Below are 20631 nucleotides of genomic sequence, written 5' to 3'. Positions count from 1 at the left end.
CCACCTAAATTTTCAACACCACTTTTACAGTTCTCTTTTCATAATTTTGGCATCTGACTGGGAAAGATCATTACTTTCTTACTCTTAAACAACATTTCTCAAAATTTGTTTATATTTTAAAATAGATTCTGTTTTTTTAAGAGGTTTAGATTTACAGAAAAATTGAGCAGTTAGTATGGAGAGTTCCCTTATACCCTCAAACCAATTTTCTCTATTATTACCATCTCATGTTAGTATGGTACATTTGTTACACTTAATGAACCAATATTGATACCTTGTTATTAAATCCATAGATTATTTATATTTCCTTAGTCTTATGGACTAAACTGTGTTCCCCCCAGATTCGTAAGTTGAAGACCTAACTCCCAATATGACTGTCTTTGGAAATATGGCCTTTATAGAGGTAATTAAGATAAAATGTCATTCTGCAATACGAATGTTGAATAATTATGTCACACATCTGAAACCAATGTTATATGCTAATTATACCTCAATTAAAAAACGATTACATGAGGTCATAAAAGTGTGCCTTAATCCAAAGAGAACTAATGTTCCTAAAAGAAGAGGAAGAACCACAAAGAGCATATGCACACAGAGAAAAGGCCATGTGATAACAGAACAAGAAGGCGGCTATCTGCAAGCCAAGGAAAGAGGTCTCATTAGAAATCAACCCTGCTGGGGCACCTGGGTGGCTCAGTGGGTTAAGGCCTCTGCCTTCGACTTAGGTCATGATCCCAGGGTCCTGGGATGGAGCACCACATTGGGCTCTCTGCTTGGCAGGGAGCCTGCTTCACTTCCTCTCTCTCTCTGCCTCCCTCTCTGCCTACTTGTGATCTCTGTCAAATAAATAAAATCTTTAAAAAAAAATAAAAAATAAAAAAAAGAACTCAACCCTGCTGACATTTTCATCTTAGACTTCTAGCCTCCAAAACTGTGAGAAAATAAATTTCTATTGTTTAAGCCACCTCGTCTGTGGACTTTTGTTATGGTAGCCCTAGGAGATTAATACACTTAGCTTTTACCTAATGTCCCTTTTTCTTTTTCATTTTTTTTTTTAAAGATTTTATTTATTTATTTGACAGAGAGAGATCACAGTAGGAGAGAGGAAGGGAAGAGATCACAGAGAGAGGAAGGGAAGCAGGCCCCCTGCTGAGCAGAGAGCCCGATGTGAGACTCGATCCCAGGACCCCGAGATCACGACCCGAGCCGAAGGCAGCGGCTTAACCAACTGAGCCACCCAGGCGCCCCTAATGTCCCTTTTTCTATTCCAGTATCCCAATAAGGATATCACATTCGTTGTCATGTCTCCTTAGGCTATTCTTGGCTATGGTGATTTCTCAGAATTTCCTTGTTTTGATCCCTTTGACAGCTTACAGGAGTACTTGTTGGGTATTTTGTGGGATGCCGACACTGATGGAAATTATCTGGATGTTTTTCTCATGATCACAGTGGGCTTATGGGCTACTGGGAGGAAGACCACAATGTAAAGTGCAATTTTCATTACATTATATCAAAAGCAAATACTACCAACATGATTTATGATACTGATGTTGACCTTGATCACCTCACTGAGCGCTTGTCAGTTTTCTCACTCTAAAGTTACTCTCTGTCCTCCCCACCCCCAGCCCCAGCTTTCCATCTTGTACTCTTTGGAGGGAACTTATTATGTGTAGCCCATACCTAAGGAGGGAGAAGTTATGCTTTCCTACTCTTTCTTAAAAATTTTCTTGGCTATTTTTGCTTATATATTTTTCTCCATCCTTCAACTGGTATTTTTATTTGGATTATATTAGGTTTATGAAATAATTTTCAGACAACTTGTTTTTTGTTAAAAATTAAGCATTTTAGAAACATAGTATACCTATCTATTTAGCCATAAAACAGGTTGCGTTTTCTTAATTTAAAAAAAAAATTTTTTTTTCTGGGCTCCTGGGTGGCTTAGTTGGTTTAGTGTTTTCTTTTGGCTCAGGTCATGATCTCAGGGTCCTGGGATCCAGCCCCATATTGGGCTCCCTGTTCAGTGGTGAGTCTGCTTCTCTCTTTCCCTCTGCCCCTATTTGTGCTTTCTTTCTCAAATAATAAAATCTTTATAAAAATGTTTTCTAAGTGATTATTTTAGAGCACTAATTAATTGATTAACTGATACTGATCTGTGTGTATTAATTGTGTATCTGGCCACAATAATGAAGTCTTAGAACTTCTGGTAGATAACTTTGGATTTTCTAGATCTGCAGATAACTTGGTTTCTTCCATTCCATTTTTACATATAAGTAACTAAAGAGAAGATATTGAATTTACTTATCAAACTGGAACCTGCTTCCCAGTTCACAGTCTAGAAACTTTGGAAGTCTAAAGATGACAGATACTGTTACAGGTACTTTTGCTGCTAATGAAAAATAAAGATCAAAAAATTTCTGCAGAATCTGCGTAACTAAGTTAAACATTTGGTACTTATTATAATTTTAAGAAAGTATATCTAATAATAAGCTTTTAGTTTTCCTTCAAATGAATTAATTAAAACTCATCATATAGAGAATAATGACATTATCAACCCCAAATATTACAACTCTTTTTTTTCTGTGATTCTGTGTTCACTTTTGAACTACGGCTTAAAATGTAAATGGCAATATTGTTTAAACTTTTGACATTTTCATATGATTTCTAGAATATATTTTAAAATATCAATTGGATGATTCTTACATTTTGATAGTATCTTAACTATCAAAATGTAATATTTAGTTGAAAACAATATAAATTTTTAATTTTAGAACTTTTCTCCATCACTGATTATAAGTAACTTAGGGTTATCTTTTCACAAATGTTAAAGCTTCTTTAGGAATTAAGAAGTTAAAGGGTTAAAGTATCACTCCATATAAAAGTACTGTGAGTCTTTTTCAACATGAATTAGATAGTAGAAATCACAGTAATTCATATGAAGAGACAGAAAAAACATGAGTGAGGCCAGAGATCAAAATGTGTTAAAAAACAAACAAACATCCAGGAAAGTGAAGTCACTGGGATTCTTCATGTCCAGCAGAGTAGGGCAACACAGGACAGAGGTGACTGAGAAGCAGAAGAGGCTAAATAGGAGAAGAAAATCAAGGAGGAAAAGGATGAAAGAACACTCAAAATAGGAGACAAACTTAAAGGAAGCAGAGAAAAATGCAGACAGAAGTGGCCAAAACTTAGAAGAGTGATTTAAAAATTGACAGTGGGAGGACAGCAGTAACAAAAATTTAAAAAAAAATGTTTTTAAACATTTGAAATACAAATGAAGATAAGTATAGGAAAATAGAGCATTAGGTAAACCAAGAAAGATGCTGGCCTATGGAAAAAGAAAACAAAGATAAACACTAGTGGAATTTTTTTTACTCTTCACCATTAACGTGGGAAAACTTCCTTTCTTCTGAATTTTGAATGAATGTTAATAGTATTTCTTCCTTGGTTTGGGGTTTTGAAAAGCCAACTCTTAAAAAAACCTTTTGTTTCCATCATTTAAAAAGAAAAAAAATAATCCTCATAGAGTGTCTTTAATAAATATTGAGTATTTTTGGAGCAAAAGTGAAAGATGTAATTTTTAAAATAGTTTCATCAGCATGGGAATAACTTCTCAGCTTTCCTGCTTATCTAACATGCTTCACACTCAGTAGGATACAGGTGGAAAGGTTTAAGAAGCTTTCCAGAATAAATCTGAAATACACATTCTAACACCTGCCCTGGGGTTTAACCAACTGGTCAGCCAATAACATTTAATCTATGGCTAGTGAACTAACAAAACAACTTGGGAAGATGGAGTTCTCAGTCAAAAAGTCCTGGTAAGCAGCTGGGGTACATGGCTATCTGCCCATCTCTCTCAGAACAAATCCATGAACAAAGCAAACTTACCTAATGTGATAGAAATTTATTTCAGTTCAAACTATAAAAGCAGAGTCAATACAGAAGAGTTTTCTTTAGACAGAAAAAAAAGGCAGAAAAAGGTGACTTTGGGGACTTGTCAGAGGGCTTAGAAATAAAATAACCACCTTTCCCACGGTCAGCGACCCTGACAAGTTCCTATTTATGAAGAATCTCATTTGGTCTTCTGCAGCATTATTTACTGCAGCATTATTTACCTTAATAAAATGAACACTAATTAGGGAACAAGGTTTATAATCCTATTCCTTGTTTCATTTTATCACTACTTTAGAACTTGGCTAAGAGGAAGAGAAGAAAAACATTTACATTATACTGAGCTCGTAATTCTCTGCTCTCTAAAGTGATGATGTTCTTTTGCATTATATTTAAATTTTATTTTCAACTGATATCCCCTCCACCCCTCCCTTTTCTCAGTACCAGCTCAAGGAGAAAAAACAATATTTCATTAATGAGGCATTACTGTTTACCATAAAATTATCAAATCTCAAGTTTATTTTTTCTCAAAAAGAATTATGATAAAAACTAAAGTTATCTACTGCAACTTATTATGGGTTAATTAAGAAAAGGTCATAAAATTTGTCAAACATTATAGTAATGGTATAAATTCCAATAATTATTTTGATAGATCTACTAACAAATACAGAGGAATTACTTTCCAAAAATAACAATGACAATATAAAAAATGAGAATAACAAAACATTTATTGAGCACTGACACCCTGCTAAATCCTCTAAAAAAAGTATTTCATTTAATCCACAAACTAACCTATCAGAATTACAGTTTAACCTATCCTATTACGGTGTAAGGAACAGGATTAGAAAGATTATACAATTTGCCTAAAATCACATAGCTAGTAAATTTCCAAGTGGGGATTCAAAGCAGGTTTGACTCCAAATCCCATACTCATAATCTATTCTTTATATTCCCATGGAAAATTATGACTAAATGTGGGTAAATGAGGCACTTCTTTTTAAGTTAAACTTTTAAATAACTTTCTGAATTTTAATTCTTCAGATAATACAGGGTTTATAATATTAGGAACATGGACTTAATATCTACCATGATTTTAAGGGAGATAGACAATTTTTTTTTTTAAAAGATTTTATTTATTTATTTGTCAGAGAGAGAGAGGGGGAGAGAGCGAGTACAGGCGGACAGAATGGTAGGCAGAGGGAGAAGCAGGCTCCCTGCTGAGCAAGGAGCCCGGATGCGGGACTCGATCCCAGCGTCCTGGGATCATGACCTGAGCCGAAGGCAGCTGCTTAACCAACTGAGCCACCCAGGCGTCCCGGAGATAGACAATTTTTGACCAAAAATTTATAATAAAGTCCTGAAGTCACTTGTTTGGCCTTGTTACCACAGTTTACCAAAAAACAACAACAACAACAACAACAACAACACTGCTTTAACAAGCAAATGTGAAAAATATGTAGGTTAGATAAATTGTTACAATATAAAACACACACACACACTTGAACTAAGCATGATTAGCTGTTTTTGAGATCTACTACTTACTAGCTATGAGATCTTCACTAAAATTACTTAACCTTTCTGTGCTTCAGATTCTTCCCACATAATCTGGGCATAAGAATAAGATCTAGCTTATAGGTTTAAACAAGATTGATGCTTTGTACATGTTCAGGAAAAGTTAGCTCCTTCTTAAAACTTTTATTTCTACTTAAAAACAGGCCAAGCCCAACATTTTAAATATTATGGCCAACTGAATTAGCTGCACACAAGGAACAGAAAGAACATTATTATTAAATTTAACTTGGTTATCTTCAATAATACCAGAGAGGATAAGGGGTGTTAATAATTCAAAATGGTAGGTAGTAGGAAGAATATTAATGAATGTCTTTGGAAGATGACTTTGTGGCTTACATATATATATGGCCACCCTAGATGTCCTGGGGATTGACATAATGTATAACAAAAATGAGATGTTATCCACTATATGACTTTGTTAATCCTTTGTGCTTTTTTGTTCAGTACCAGGGAGATGGAAAAAATTCTGTTGAAACTTCTCATAAAACATTTATAAACTTATACTATAAAATGGCAATCAAATATCCTAGATTTTGTTCTTTTTTTATTCTTCATGCTACTTATTTTCCACATGCAATCTTTTCCATTACTTTGAAGGTAGGGAGTTTGTCTAAAGACTGATTATTTCCTTTTTGGCACTGGGGCTGCAATTCAGGTAGTGGCCACCTGTTAAATAATGGGACCTTTTATTGATTCCATGGTCAATTGTCTAAGATTTTTCCAGGTGTGGTTACCTCAGAGAAAATACGAATGGAGCAACATTATCCAGATGCTTAAGCTTTTAAAGTAAAAATATGTGTTGAACAATAAAGGTCCAACTTGCTTACCAGATATTAAATAGTATTATATGGCTACAATAATTTAGTAGTGAAGTACTGACACAGGAGTAGACAGAAAAATCAATGTAAAATACTGAAACTGACCCCAAAATATTCCCAAGTCCTTACTCTATGTAAAGGATGTGTTTAATAGCAGGGGGGGGGGGAACACAGGACTATTCAATTGTGGAAGTTAGCAATATAGAAAAAAGTGCTGCAAGAGTAATTTAACATAATCACGAAATAATCAATTCCAGATAAAGATGTCAGTTAAAAATAAAAATAAAATTATAAAACACTAGAGAAAGATACAAGTAGGTATTTATATAATCCTGGCATTATGAAAACTTAAAGAGTGACATTGGGCCACAAACATGAAGAAAAAATTGGCAGATTTAGCAATGCATATTTAAAACTCCACGTTAAAAGCAAAACAAAACAACAATCATAATGGCAAACTAGTAACAATATTTAAAACCAAAAATATCTTTCATATGTAAAAAATTTGGTAAATCAGAAAGAAATATATAATCATACAATAAACAGCCACCACCACAAGGTGATGAAATATAAATGGACAGTTAACATCTTTAAAAAGTTCAACTTCTTTTTTTTTTTTTAAAGATTTTATTGGGGCGCCTGGGTGGCTCAGTGGGTTAAAGCCTCTGCCTTCAGCTCTGGTCATGATCCCAGGGTCCTGGGATCGAGCCCCATATCAGGCTCTCTGCTCAGCAGGGAGCCTGCTTCCTCCTCTCTCTCTGCCTGCCTCTCTGCCTACTTGTGGTCTCTGTCTAATAAATAAATAAAATCTTAAAAAAAAAAGATTTTGTTTACTTACTTGAGAGGGAGAGAGAGAAAAGGAGAACACAAGCAGGGGGAGTGGCAGGAAGAGGGAGCGGGAAGCCAGCTCCCTACTGAGCAAGGAGCTCAGCCCCAGGACCCTGGGATCATGATCTGAGCGGAAGGCAGATGTTTAACCGACTGAGCCTTTTGACTGAGCCATTGACTGAGCCACCCAGATGTCCCTAAGAAGTTCAACTTCACCAGTAAACAACGAAATACAAAATAATACAAAGTAGAAACTGGCAAAGATTAATGTATCTTTATCTGTTATCTGTGATATATTACAACATACACATAACATAATACTTTGGAGAAATCAGCAACTTCATACATTGCTGGTACAGGTATAAATGATTTAACTTTCTGGAATGCAATCTAGCAAAGATGTTATCAAGGCACACCTGAGCTGACAAAAATCAGAATGATTTGGGGCAAAGAACTGGCTGAAAGGGGCATGAGGGAACTTTCAGGGGTGATGTATATGTTCTAGCACTTGTGTTTAAATGGGTGTAGGCAATTTTTAAAATTGAACAAATTATTTTGAGCATAAGAGGAGCAATTTCTTATATGTAAATTATTCCTTGTTAAAGTGAAAAAAAAAACATATTTAACTCAGCAGTTTCACTTCCTTTAACCTAAGGAAATGACATTGAACATACAAAATATGTTAACTTGGATTATTCACTCATGAAAAACCATGAAAAATTGGATAAATTTTGTATAATAATTTCCATTCAATTCAAATTCTCCATTCTAAAAGTGTACATATATATATTGATAGAAAGAAGCATTAATGATCACTCTCTGGGGTATGAAATTACTATTGATTTTTTCTTTCCTGTTCTTTTTCAGTATTTCTTATATTGACTATTATAAACACAAATTAGGTTAATTTGGAGACTCAATATGACAATTTGTATAAATTTTATCTAAAAATTCTATGAAAGAAGATGGTACAATTAAAACTCTTTTTACAGAAATACAAACAAGTATATACAAATTCTGCATCTTCACTAAATTTCACCTGACATCTTACTATTGGGTTTTTCTGTCCCACTTTAAGCATCATTTTACTTTCAAATATGGTTAAAGTAATGGAACTTTTGTTCATATTTTCTTGATTGCCCGTGCACAATGGGAACTTTCATTTTGTACTGGCTTGGTTGCTATCTGTAACTCCCATTGTGAAATAAATTTTTACTGCTTTGTGCTTAATCCCAAGGACCTTGGCTCCTTAAATTTTCTTTCCAATAAAAATGAACTACTTATGCCTACAGGGCCTTTCTCTGTTTCAAAAAAAAAAAAAAAAAAAAAAAGATTGTAGAGAGAGTCCAAGTCCATAATCTATGATTGTGTCTTCCCAGGATAGAAAAGGTAGTCTTGTCCACCCCACCCTCCTTTTCTTTCTCTGAATGCTAAATTTACATCAGCTATATTCTGGAAGATTTAGGATTTTATAATCTTGATTCAGCTAAAGAAATTGCTTTATAATACTTCCTTTTCTCAAGACATTTTAAAATAGAGCCATCAAGCACAACTAGTATATTTACTGAATTTACATTCCTTTTTGGTCACAGACAACATAACTGAGGTAAAATAACATTTGCCTTTTCTTTATATCTTATTTTTCTTTGATAATATTACATGAAGACAACTATGTAACAATTTGTCAGTTTAATTAAGAATGTTTACTTTGTGCTGCTTTAGTAATTTGTCAGGCTTTACCAATATTACCTCAGTATTATACATGCCCCCTCCCTCTCTCACCCCTAATGTTCCCTGAGTATTTCCTTAGCATCGAGCACTTTATAACTTTATAACTGCTTTACATGAATTATCTCACTTAATTCTAATAATAATCATGAGGTAGATATTGTTATCTCCACTTTACAGGTGAAGAAACTGAGGCTTGCAATAGAGGTTGCTTGCTCAGGCAGTTTGATTTAACAGCTTGCAATATAATTAAAGGGTAATTCAACATGTAGGATTACAGAGACTCTCCATGGTGGTGCATTGTTTTTCTGTTCTTCTTCTTCTTTTTAAAGATTTATTTATTTGCAAGAGAGAGAGCACAAGCGGGGTGAAGGGCAGAGGAAGAAGCAGATTCCCCTGATCAGGGGAGCTGATCAGGGAGCCTGATGCAGGACTCAAATTCAATCCTGGAATTCCAGGATCATGATCCAAGCTGAAGGCAGATTCTTAACTGACTAAGCCACCCAGGTGCCCATGGTGGTGTATATCTTTAAAAGAATGTAGAAAGTATTCTGAACATGAGGATAGATGATATATGCTGTAACCACCTCTAGAAGACAGATATTATGATTTAGAATCAAAGGTCTATGAAAGTCAAGTTGATTCCCCCCGCTTCACTCTATTAATTATTACTTCATGCTGAAATCACTGTTCTGGAAGCAGCATAGGGTCTTACGTGTGACCAAGAGCCTCACCATTTATGGCTGTGTGATCTTGGGCAAATAACATACTTTTCTAGGCCAACGCTGCCTCATTTATAGAATGGGACTAACCCTAATTATCTGATGGAGTTGTAAGAAACAAATCCACCATAGCTGGTCTCTAACCTATGAGCCCTCTGAGGGTTAAATGAGGGAAGATAGCATTAAGGTCCTAGCAGGATACCTGAAATATAGCACATGCAAATATCTGCTTCAAGAATGAATTGGTAGGATTAAGAGCCACCTTTAACTCCTACTACCAGTAGAAGAATAGGATTGAAAAGCATAAAAAGTATATATATTTAAAGTCAAGTATAAGTGACTTCTACTCCATCAGTTATTTTGTATTAATCTGAATAATTGATAATTGGGTAAAAATATACTTAACAGGCTATTGTTAAAAGAAAATGATGAGACTGCACATTAAAGTAACTCTGCAGACTTTCTAAAACCAAAAAGTCTGCGATATAAACATAAACACTCCATAAGCAAAAAAAAAAAAAAAAAAAAATTAATCTAGGCACTGACCTTATAGACTTGACAAAAAAATTATTCAAAATGGATTATAGGGGTGCCTGGGTGGCTCAGTGGGTTAAAGCTTTCGGCTTAGGTCATGATCCCAGGGTCCTGGGATTGAGCCCCACATTGGGCTCTCTGCTCGGTGGGGAGCCTGCTTCCTCCTCTCTCTCTGCCTGCCTCTCTGCCTACTTGTGATCTCTGTCTGCCAAATAAATAAATAAATAAATAAAATCTAAAAAAAAAAAAAAAAAAGAGGATTGTAGACCAAAGTAAATAAGTCATAGATGTGAAAAGCATGGCATAGGGAATATAGTCAATAATACTGTAATAACATTTTATGGTGGCAGAAGGTGATGACACTTATTGTGGTTGAGGAATGTAGAGAACTGTTGAATCAATGTCATATACCTGAAACTAATATAACACTGTATGTTAATTATACTTCAATTAAAAAATGGATCAAAGACTTAAATGCAACATGTAAATGTGTAAAACTCCTGGAAGATAACATAGGAGAAAATCTAGATGACTTTGGCTATTAGATGTAACACCAAAGGCATGATCCATGAAACAAGCAGTGGAGAAGACACACTTCACTGAAATTAAAAACTTTTGCTCTGTGAAAAACAATGTCCAGAGAATGAGAAGACAAGCTGCAGACTGGGAGAACATATTTACAAAAGACACATCTGAATATGCAAAGAACTTCTAAAACTCAATAATAAGAAAGTGAAAACCTGATTAAAAAGCAAGCAAAAAACCTTAGCAGGCACCTCACCAAAGTAGATATAAAGATGGCAAACAGCATGTAAAAGGATGATCAACATCATAGGTCACCGAGGAATTGAAAATTAAAATAACAGTGAAATACCACTCCACACCTATCAGAATGGTCAAATCCAAAACACTGAGAACACCAAATGCCAGTAAGGAAGTCAAGAAACAGGAACTCTCATTCATTGCAGCAGGAATGCAAAATGGTCAAGCCACTTTGGATGAGTTGTAAGTTAAACATGCTCTTACCATATGCTATAGAAGCCATGCTCCTTGGTATTTACCCCAAAACTTATGTCCACAGAAAAACTTACACATGGATATTTACAGCAGCTTTATACATAATTGCCAAAACTTGGAAGCAAGTGATTTTCCCTTTAGTAGGGATGTAAACTACACTACATAGTAGTATAGCAAAGTATACTACATACAGACAATGCACTATTATTCAGCACATTAAAAAAAAGAGCTAGGAAGCCATGAAAGGATGTGGAGGAATTTTAAATGCATATTACTAAGTGAAAGTAGCCAACCTGAAAAAACTACATACTCTGTGAATCTGGAAAAGGCAAAACTATGCATACAGTAAAATAATCTCTGGTTGTCAGCATTATCTGGAAAGTGAGAGATGAAGAAGCAGAACATAGAGAATTTTTAGGGCAGTGCAACTACTCCACATGGTATTATAATGGTGGATACATGCCGTTATACATTTGTCCAAACCTATAGAAAATATATCACCGAGAGTGAGCCCTAATGTAAACTGTGGCCTTTGAGAGATAATGATATGTGAATGTAGGTTCATCATATTTAACAAATGTACCTCTTTGGTGTGAGATATTGATCGCGGAGATGATTGTGTTAGGGGAAAGGAGAGGCAGGGGAATATGGGAACTCTACACTTTCTGCTTATTTTTGCTGTGAATCTAAAACTGGTCTAAAAAAATAAAGTCTATTACAAAACACTTCTGAAAAAGAAGAAAAAAACAGTTAAGTATCAGTTTGGAATTGTTATGGGCATTGTTAGGTTGGAAGCAGGTCTAGACCAATAGGTTGGGCACATTTAATTCAGAAAGCATTACTTTGGTACTGCGTGAAAACAAGGATCACAAACTGGGAAGTTGAATAAAGGTTCCCAGGACCTATAGATTGGGTTTTATATCTAACAAAGAATCATCATGAAGCAATGACACAATGACTAAAGATGCTTTAGTCCACCAGTTCTCAAAGTGTGACTTGGGGCTCTTTATGTCTCCAAAGTCAGTTATTTTAGTATGAATACTAAAACATTATTTGCCTTTTTTATTCTTATCTTATGAATGTACAGTGGAATTCTTCAGCAAATACCTGATGTGTAATATCAAAACGGAGTGCAGAAGCAGATATAAGAATCCAGCTGATCTGTTATGTCAGATAGTAGAGATGTGTAAAAAAGGTAAATCAATGCCACTCTTCTTACTAGACTTTCTCCTATGAAAATACAATGGTTCTTTGTAAAAAATTTATTTATGTTAACATGAAATGATTTTAGTGATTTTCTTTTAGTTTTAATTTTTAGAAGGTAAATATCAATAGATATATTTCATACAAATAAAAGCTCTTTGGAGTCCTCACTAATTTTTAAGAGTATAAAGGGGTCCAGAGATAAAATTTTTGAGATCTGCTCTCCTACCTAATGCTAAGGGGTAAAGAAGATCTCTCACTTGGCTAAGGTGGGCTTTCACTGTTCTCACAGTGTTTGTCCTCAGACCTATATCTGGGCTTGTCTACAATTTACTTACTACCCATGCCTGGTAATGTCCTGACTCCACTGAAGTAGAGACTAAAATTAAAATATTCATCTGTAGTTATTGCATCCTTTACTCAATACATGACTAAGCCATATACAAATTACAGTATGTATTATACACAAAAGGTGTTTACAGCTTTGCCAGTGAGATGAAGCAATGTCCTTCAATGGTACCTTATAAGGAGCTCTGAATGGGCCTATCAATAATTACTTTTATGTCTGCATTATTAAATTTTCACAATTTTGGATACTCAGACAACCAGTCCTTGTTATTTCTATGCTATGCTAACTCCAGAGGAACGCTTGAAAACTACTTCATGCTAATCTTGAACTCCAATCTCTAGCACAAACAAACTGTGACTGATGGACAAACTGATTTTTAATGCAAGTCAAGGTGCAATAATAAAACTGAAAAACAGAAACAAATAAAAGAAGAATCTAGATTCAAAAGTTCTAACTTATAAGATTATCTTGGAAGGAGAATTTTTCAGAACCAAGAACAAAACCACTTAGACCTGAGGATGCTGAGGAATCATGATGAAATCTGTACCAGTTTTATTAAAAACAGAAGCAAACCAGACTGTGTGTTTTTTAAAACTTTAAAAGGGCAAAGCATTTTTTGTAAAATGTTATTCTCTTTCACTAAGTACAGCAGAGTACCTTAATTAATTCTTGAGATTGTCACAGCCCTAAAAGCAAGTCATAAAAATGGTATTTACATGGGAGTATAAACTGGAATGACGTTTTGGGAGGGCCACTTGAAAATATTTAGCAGAAACCCAATATGCATACCCACTGAGTAAGAAATTCCAGTTTTGCAATTAATCCAGAGAAAACTGGCAATGATGAAGACACATGGATGTTCACTACAGTGTTGTATATAATGATAAAAACTGGAAAGAGCCTAAATATCCAGCAACATAGGGCTGATCAAGTAAACTATGGTTTACCATATAATGGCATACTATGTGGCCATGATACAAAAATGTAAAAATTAATTATAAAATTATATATGGCAAGGAAAAGTACTTAATCAATATATATACTTAATCAGTATACTTACTATATATTGCTGAGGGGAAAAAAGCAAGTTATAAGATTACAGCATTACATAGTTTCATTTCTGCAAAAAAGATATATATATGTACATAAAAATATCAGGAAGGGTATAAATTAATAGTATTTACTGCTGAGTTTTGGATTACAGGTGATTTTTATTTATTTTCTTTGAGGGTCTGAATTCTGATTTGCTATAGTGAATATCTTTTCTTTATATAATAAAAATAATTATTAAAATACTTGAGGCAACCATTGCAATTGTTAGTATTTCTCTAATTCTTATGATAATGAATACTGTCTTATGGAAAGTGGTAGAGGAGAGTGAGGCGAGAAGACAAGGAGGGAGCAAAGCAGACAGATTTTATACTGTTTATTATTTTATCATGAATATTTGTGATAAAGTATTAGGTTAATCTTGGATTTAGCAATCTGGAAAAAAATTCAAAGGAACTTAGTAGCAAATAGTTAAATGTTCACAAAATCACACTTTAATCTCATAGATTTAATTTTTCTCCTCTCCTTGGAATGCTGGTTTTGTTCCTTAGGAGCAGGTGGCTTTCTTTTTTATGTCTCTCTATTATTCTGTCAGACACCGCTCTCTCAAAACTTTTCTGGGAACTAACCAAGCTTTATCTAACCAAACCCAAAATGGCATGTGGATTTCATCCACATGGTCATATGAATCTGTTGGCTGATGACTCCTGCCATATATCTAATCGGTTTTATAAAATCCATGCTTGAAGAAGGATTCTATAGCTATAAGAGTGTGATGCTGTGGGATGAAGAAATGTAGTGGGAAGGAGGCTACTTTAGCTGCTACATGGGAATCTGGGAGCCATCACTGCCACCAAATATTGGCAGCACATATCCCAACAAAGGAAGAATCCTAATAATTTTGAGTGAAAAATTTCTATCATGCATTTCAGCTTAGATCTACTAATAACACTTCTTTAAATGCTTTGTTAGTGAAATCTGGGAATAATTATCAAACACCATATATAGTGTTTACAATAGAATCATATTTCTTTTCTTTCTCTCCCCCTCCCACTTTTTTTTTTTGCATAAAAAGTAGAATGCTGCTGAATGGTACCCAAATGTCTGTTGTATACCATGCCAATACAGCAGCTCAGCCAAAAATGCGAATAGAAGAGTTTGCCAAGTAAAAAAAAACATAACAAATTGGTAATGGTTTCTATCTTGACAGAAAATGAAAATGATCCCTCAATGTGTGGTCACTCATGTGGACACATAAAAATGTCTGAGAAGCAATCATTTTACCTCAGATAACAGACCCTGACAGTGTAGTACAGCACTGGCTGACTTTCACTTCTTAGAAAAGCAGTAACCGTGACCTACAAAATAGTCTGGTAACCATGTAATTTATGCATAACACACATGCACATGCCATGCACTCATAATATTTGCCATAAATCATTCTGAATATAAGACTTCTTTTCTGAGTGGAATATACTTTATGAGAGATGATCTAAATCACTAGAGACCTGATAAAGTGGAACGGGTGTATTTAGGAACAGAAAGGATGTTGTTGCTTACCGGGTTACAAAATTTCAATGGTCTATAGTGCAATAAAAAGGGTCCCATGTATTCTGTATGATTCTCTTTAGTACCCTGAACACAAAAGGTATTTTACTAGATGTTAAATAAAACAAATACGAAAAATGTGTACGTACAGAGTTTACAGTTCTGACTTTCTGTTAAGGAGACTGCAACTGAAGGTAGAAATGAACCCCCTGAAGACCATGTCTTTAACTTACTTACCTTTCTTTGACCACTTATTTTTGTTCCCCAGATGGAGAAGTGGTCAACATCATTGACCAGTGATTTTACCATCTGGTAAAGTTTTTCCATTTGTTTATTTTCTAATGAAGATGTTAGGACATAGATTGTACTGTGAAATCACCACAAAAGCAAGAATGACAATTTTAAAAACACTAATGATATCTGAAGCTAATGAGGAATTCACAATGAGAAAATACTGAACCAAGTGTCTAGGAAGAACCCTGGGAAGTTAAATGGTCTTGCCAAGTTAAAAGTAAATTTGAATCCTGCGGGTTATGAGTTTCAAATGAAACTTCTGGGTTTAAATTTGTTGGTGACTTTCCTGTTCAATAAAAAAGGACTTAAATGGCTTATAAAAAGGTTAAAAAAACTTATTGGGCATCAAACTGCTCTTACAAAACACCATCTTGATGAGTTAAGTGTAAATGAATCAGAAACACATGGATCATGTTTCCTTAAAAAATGCATATGGATTCAAAAATAAGGGGAAGAGGACTTGGCAAAACATTTTTTTATGTGGTGGCTGAACCCAAAACATTTGAAAGATATTTTGAGACATTCAAGGAATCCAAAATAAAACTAAACCTGTCCAGTCATATAAAAAACAGAAAGTTCTTCTTTGTAATGTGCATTTACCTCGATGGGTCAATCAACTGTCACTGAGCCTTCCCCTTTGGCACAGGACAGTGGGAGAAGCCAGCTTCTGCCTTTAAGCAACTTTGAATTTAAGTGTAAACAAATACACATAAGTAATAGAAACCCATTAAAAAAGTCTCAGGGTTAAAAAAATAATAACCTAGTCATACAGAAACTATATCTTGAGAAATACATAGGTACTTAAGGGTCCTAGGGGAGGTAGGATTCAGTCCATTCAAAAAATCATCCCCTCAGCCCTTTTGATTAAAGTTATATATAGTCATAGAATCTTGCTTAAATGTTTTCTTAATAAGTGTTTTTATGTCTTTTTTAATGTGTGTCCCAGCCCTCTTTCCTCCACCCTCTAGATTTGTGAGTACTCAACAAATCTTGCTGACTGGTTTCCTGGAGGATGGGAGTGTTGAGCAGTTTTGAAATAGGAGAGAGATGCTGTCTGGCAGAGAGGAGTGAGGCTATGATTCTGGGTTGGGGTAATGGCACATGTGACAGTTCAGAGGTTCCAGAGGGTGAGTCATATGTGGGGGGTGACCCACTGGCTTGCTTGCAGCAATGTGCTGGAGCCAGGGTGAGTGGGAGGTGAGGGCAGTTAGGTGTGGGGAGTCCTAATATACTACATGTGAAGTCAACTGGAGGACAGAGGAGTGTGATAAGGGAAAGCGCAATTCTTATTCCCTTTTTTCCCCCCTTTTTTGCCATTATAGGATAAAGTGCTAAGGATAGGACATATACGAGTCATTAATTCCTTTATTTCTTATCAGTGTCTTAAAAAGCTGGAAAATAGCCAAAGAAAAAAATAAGTTGACTGCGTATGAATTGCTAGGATCTTGTAGGTCATAAATTTTAAGAGGAACTTAGTAGGATTATGAAATGTATTACTGAGTCCTAAAATGTTTGTGGGACAGTGTAAAAAATTAATGATTTAGAATCTTTTGAGGCTGCTTTCTAGCTGTTTAATGTGAATCTTATCTTTTCCACAATATTAGAAAGTTATTTAGGACAGGGAGAAAGTCACATATTTCTTGTATATTTTCCGCTGGCTAGCATAATACTGGGAACACAGCGAGCACTCAATAAATGCTTACTCAAGTGAAATGAAGTCAAAGGTGCTGAGGCCCTATATAATGACAAGGGGATGATGAAAGGTGAAGTCTGGAAGAGAAAAAAAAGGGCGATATAGTGGGAATGTCCTAATAGCGTCTCTGCCCTGAGCCTTTTGTTCAGGGTTGATACCGAGGAATCAAAGCCCTTACCATCCTTCATCATCTTCTACTTCTGCTTCGGAAACGTCATTCTCGGGAGTTTCAGCAATTGCTTGAGTGAGTTTAGATTTAAACTGGTTCAGCAGCGCCATGGTCTGAAATAACAATTACACTGCTAAGTTCTCTGATAAGGATAAATATAATTTTATAAAACTGCAACAAACCTTGAAATTGCTTTGTTTGCATCTGCACTGACATTTTCCCTCAGACACAGGTGACTGCTTTCTGACTTAGGGAACATAAATTTGCTTATATAAAAGATTCCTAAACAAAAAAATGTATGTTTGTTAATGGCTAACTGTTAATGTCCATAGAAAATGATGTACTTTACTAAAATATGCAAAATTAAAACTAAAATACCAAAAATAAATACTATTTGTCACTGAATAAATTTCCATGAACTTAAAAAGTTCATTGTTAAGGAAGGTAAAATGAACACATTAACTGTTAGAAGATGAGTAAATGGGAGTGACATTTTTAGAAAGCAATTTAAATTTATCAGAAGTCTTAAGATGATCATTCCTTTTGATTCGATCACTTTTTTTTTTTTAAAGATTTTTATCTATCTATCTATCTATTTATTTATTTATTTAAGTAGGCAGAGAGGCAGGCAGAGAGAGGGGGGCGGGAAGCAGGCTCCCCGCTGAGCAAAGAGCCCGATGCGGGGCTCGATCCCAGGACTCTGGGATCATGACCTGAGCCAAAGGTAGAGGCTTTAACCCACTGAGCCACCCACGCGCCCCTCCAGGAATCCATGAAGAGAAATTGTGTGAAACATGGAAAATGGCTTATGCAAAAAGTGTACACTGCAGCAGTACTCATACAAGTTCTCATGGAAACATGTTAAAATGTCTGTCAATAAGGAACTAGATAAATTTCCTAAAAAACAGTGACTATGCATGCCATTACACTATTATAAAAATTATATTCATGAAATATTACATTCTATTGTTAAGTAAAAGAAGTAGGGCATAATTACCATGATTCAGTAGGTTTTTTAAAAAGAGACCATGTCTCTAATTTTTGTTTTTCTCCTGTGTCCTTTGTGGGTAACAAACAATCACATTGTCCCCTGGCTATAACTTAACAGTTGACTCCAGATTTTGAGCAGAGAACAAAAGTTGGAAAAAAATTTTTTTCCCTACAATTTAAAAAACTACATAATTGTGAAATGGGGTGAAGTACTACCTGTCTAAAAAATCAAATGTCTAATTAAGATACTGTCATATTGAATTCAGTACTAAAATATTCATATTTCATAAGAAAAAGGATTTATAATAATTCAGTATGTGAGTAACAAGTACAATAAGGAGTCACAATAAATTGCTAGGCTCCGTAATTTATCTAGGAAATACCATTAAGACCATGGTTCATGAAAAATGAACTTAAGCTCAGTAAAGACAGGTGGTGCAAGAATCAAAGACAGTTATTGCTAAAAATGATAATGAAAGTGTCTTATATACTTTATAAGGTCTGTAAAATTTAATGCCCACATGAACAACAGGTGAAAATATACACATTGCCATGGCTATTGAATGAGATGAGTTTTGGGGAAACACTATAAATTCCTACAGAATATCCTCATAGGCATTCTAAGGGCTGCCTAGTGCATTAGGGTTTAGATATTTTATTCTGTTTCAGGAGTAATTAAAAGACTAAGCTCTTCAAGCAGTGTTAACAGATAAAGAAGATATCCCTTGTTTTTAAACCTCACTCATTAAAAGAAAATTTTGCTTACAAACTTCTGTATTTGTTTTATAAGAAAAAGTTTAATTTAGAGATACTAGAAAACAGGAGAAGCAAAACAAAAATATCTATTATCCCACAACTAGGAATAACAATTGTCGACATTTTGGCAAATATCCTTAAAGACTTTTTAGGTGTTTTTGTGTATATGTGTATGAGCTTATATATCTATTATATATATTATACAAAATATATCTGTATATGCATATTTCTTTATCTATAAAGTAAACACTGATTTTTTTAAAGATTTTATTTATTTATTTGAGAGAGAGAGAGAGAGTGAGCTTGTGCAAGAGCCTGAGCAGGGAGGGGTAGGGGAAGAGGAAGAAGCGGACTTCCTGCTGAACAGGAAGCCTGACGCAGGGCTCTATCCCAGGACCCTAGGATCATGACCTGAGCCAAAGGCAGATGCCTAACAGACTGAGCCACCCAGATGCCCCAAGCCCATCAATTTTTTTTTTTTTTTAAGATTTTTTAATTTATTTATTTGACAGATCACAAGTAGGCAGAGAGGCAGGCAAAGAGAGAGAGAGGAGGAAGCAGGCTCTCCGCGGAGCAGAGAGCCCGATGTGGGGCTCGATCCCAGGACCCTGGGATCATGACCTGAGCCGAAGGCAGAGGCTTTAACCCACTGAGCCACCCAGGTGTCCCTAATGGTAGATATTTGTACACTTGGAAATGTCTTTTCTAAAGGCATAAAGAAAAATGAAAACAAAGGAGACTTCTTAGTGGAATCAAATTTAAAAGCCTCCTGGAAAATTATGCTAGACCTGGATCTTTTTCCTTGAGTTGAAAGTGGCAAGGCTGTCTATTTTTAGAGCCAATTAGCCTGCTACGGGCTTTTGCTCAGAGGAGGGGGACTGCAGCAAGTAGAAAACATCATCTTGGCCTTTTTTGGCTTCTCCTGTATTCAGGATTAGACTTTTCTCTAGCTGCATTCTAAAGGCAAGGGAAGACACAAGGCAGAACAATAAACATCACAAAAATAATGGGGCACAACACAGACTAAAAATAGGATTTGGGCCACCTGGGTAGCTCAGTCAGTTAAGCGCCTTCAGTTCAGTTCATGATCCCAGGTTCCTGGGATAGAACCCCACGTCAGGCTCCCTGCTTAGCAGGGAGTCTGCTTCTCCCTCTCCCTCTGCCCTTACCCCCTGCTCATGCTCTCTCTCTCTCTTTCTCTCTGACTTGTTCTCTCTCTCTCTCAAGTAAATAAATTAAAAAAAAAAAAAAAAAAAAAAAAAGAAGATAGGATTTACATAGGGACATTTCTGTTTGGCATCTATTAAGGGAGTTAGTCTTCTGGTTTTTGCTGAAGGAATGAATGGCAACTACTTATAGCATGGCTCTTCAGCATAGTGAGAATTATCCTAGCAGGAGGAAACTGTTTTGAAGAGGCCCTGCCTTCGCAGACTTTGTTGCATGTGTATCTACACGTAAGAGTCTCCTCAGTG

The 20631-nt window shown here is 35.3% G+C and overlaps 1 protein-coding gene across 1 annotated transcript in view; it reads right to left on the bottom strand.

Moving 5' to 3' along the window:
• The window catches only part of CWC27 (CWC27 spliceosome associated cyclophilin), a 196430-nt gene that overhangs the window by 11416 nt on the left and 164383 nt on the right, over positions 1-20631 (bottom strand). The window contains exon 13 of the mRNA XM_059175087.1: positions 17423-17526. Within this exon, the coding sequence (XP_059031070.1) occupies positions 17423-17526 (104 nt within the window). The remainder of the gene's footprint in view (positions 1-17422; positions 17527-20631) is intronic.

Source organism: Mustela lutreola, chromosome 5 (assembly GCF_030435805.1).
Source record: "Mustela lutreola isolate mMusLut2 chromosome 5, mMusLut2.pri, whole genome shotgun sequence".
Taxonomy (NCBI): domain Eukaryota; kingdom Metazoa; phylum Chordata; class Mammalia; order Carnivora; family Mustelidae; genus Mustela; species Mustela lutreola.
The sequence above is the reverse complement of the archived record's forward strand: the minus strand, read 5'-3'. Positions and strand labels throughout refer to the sequence as shown.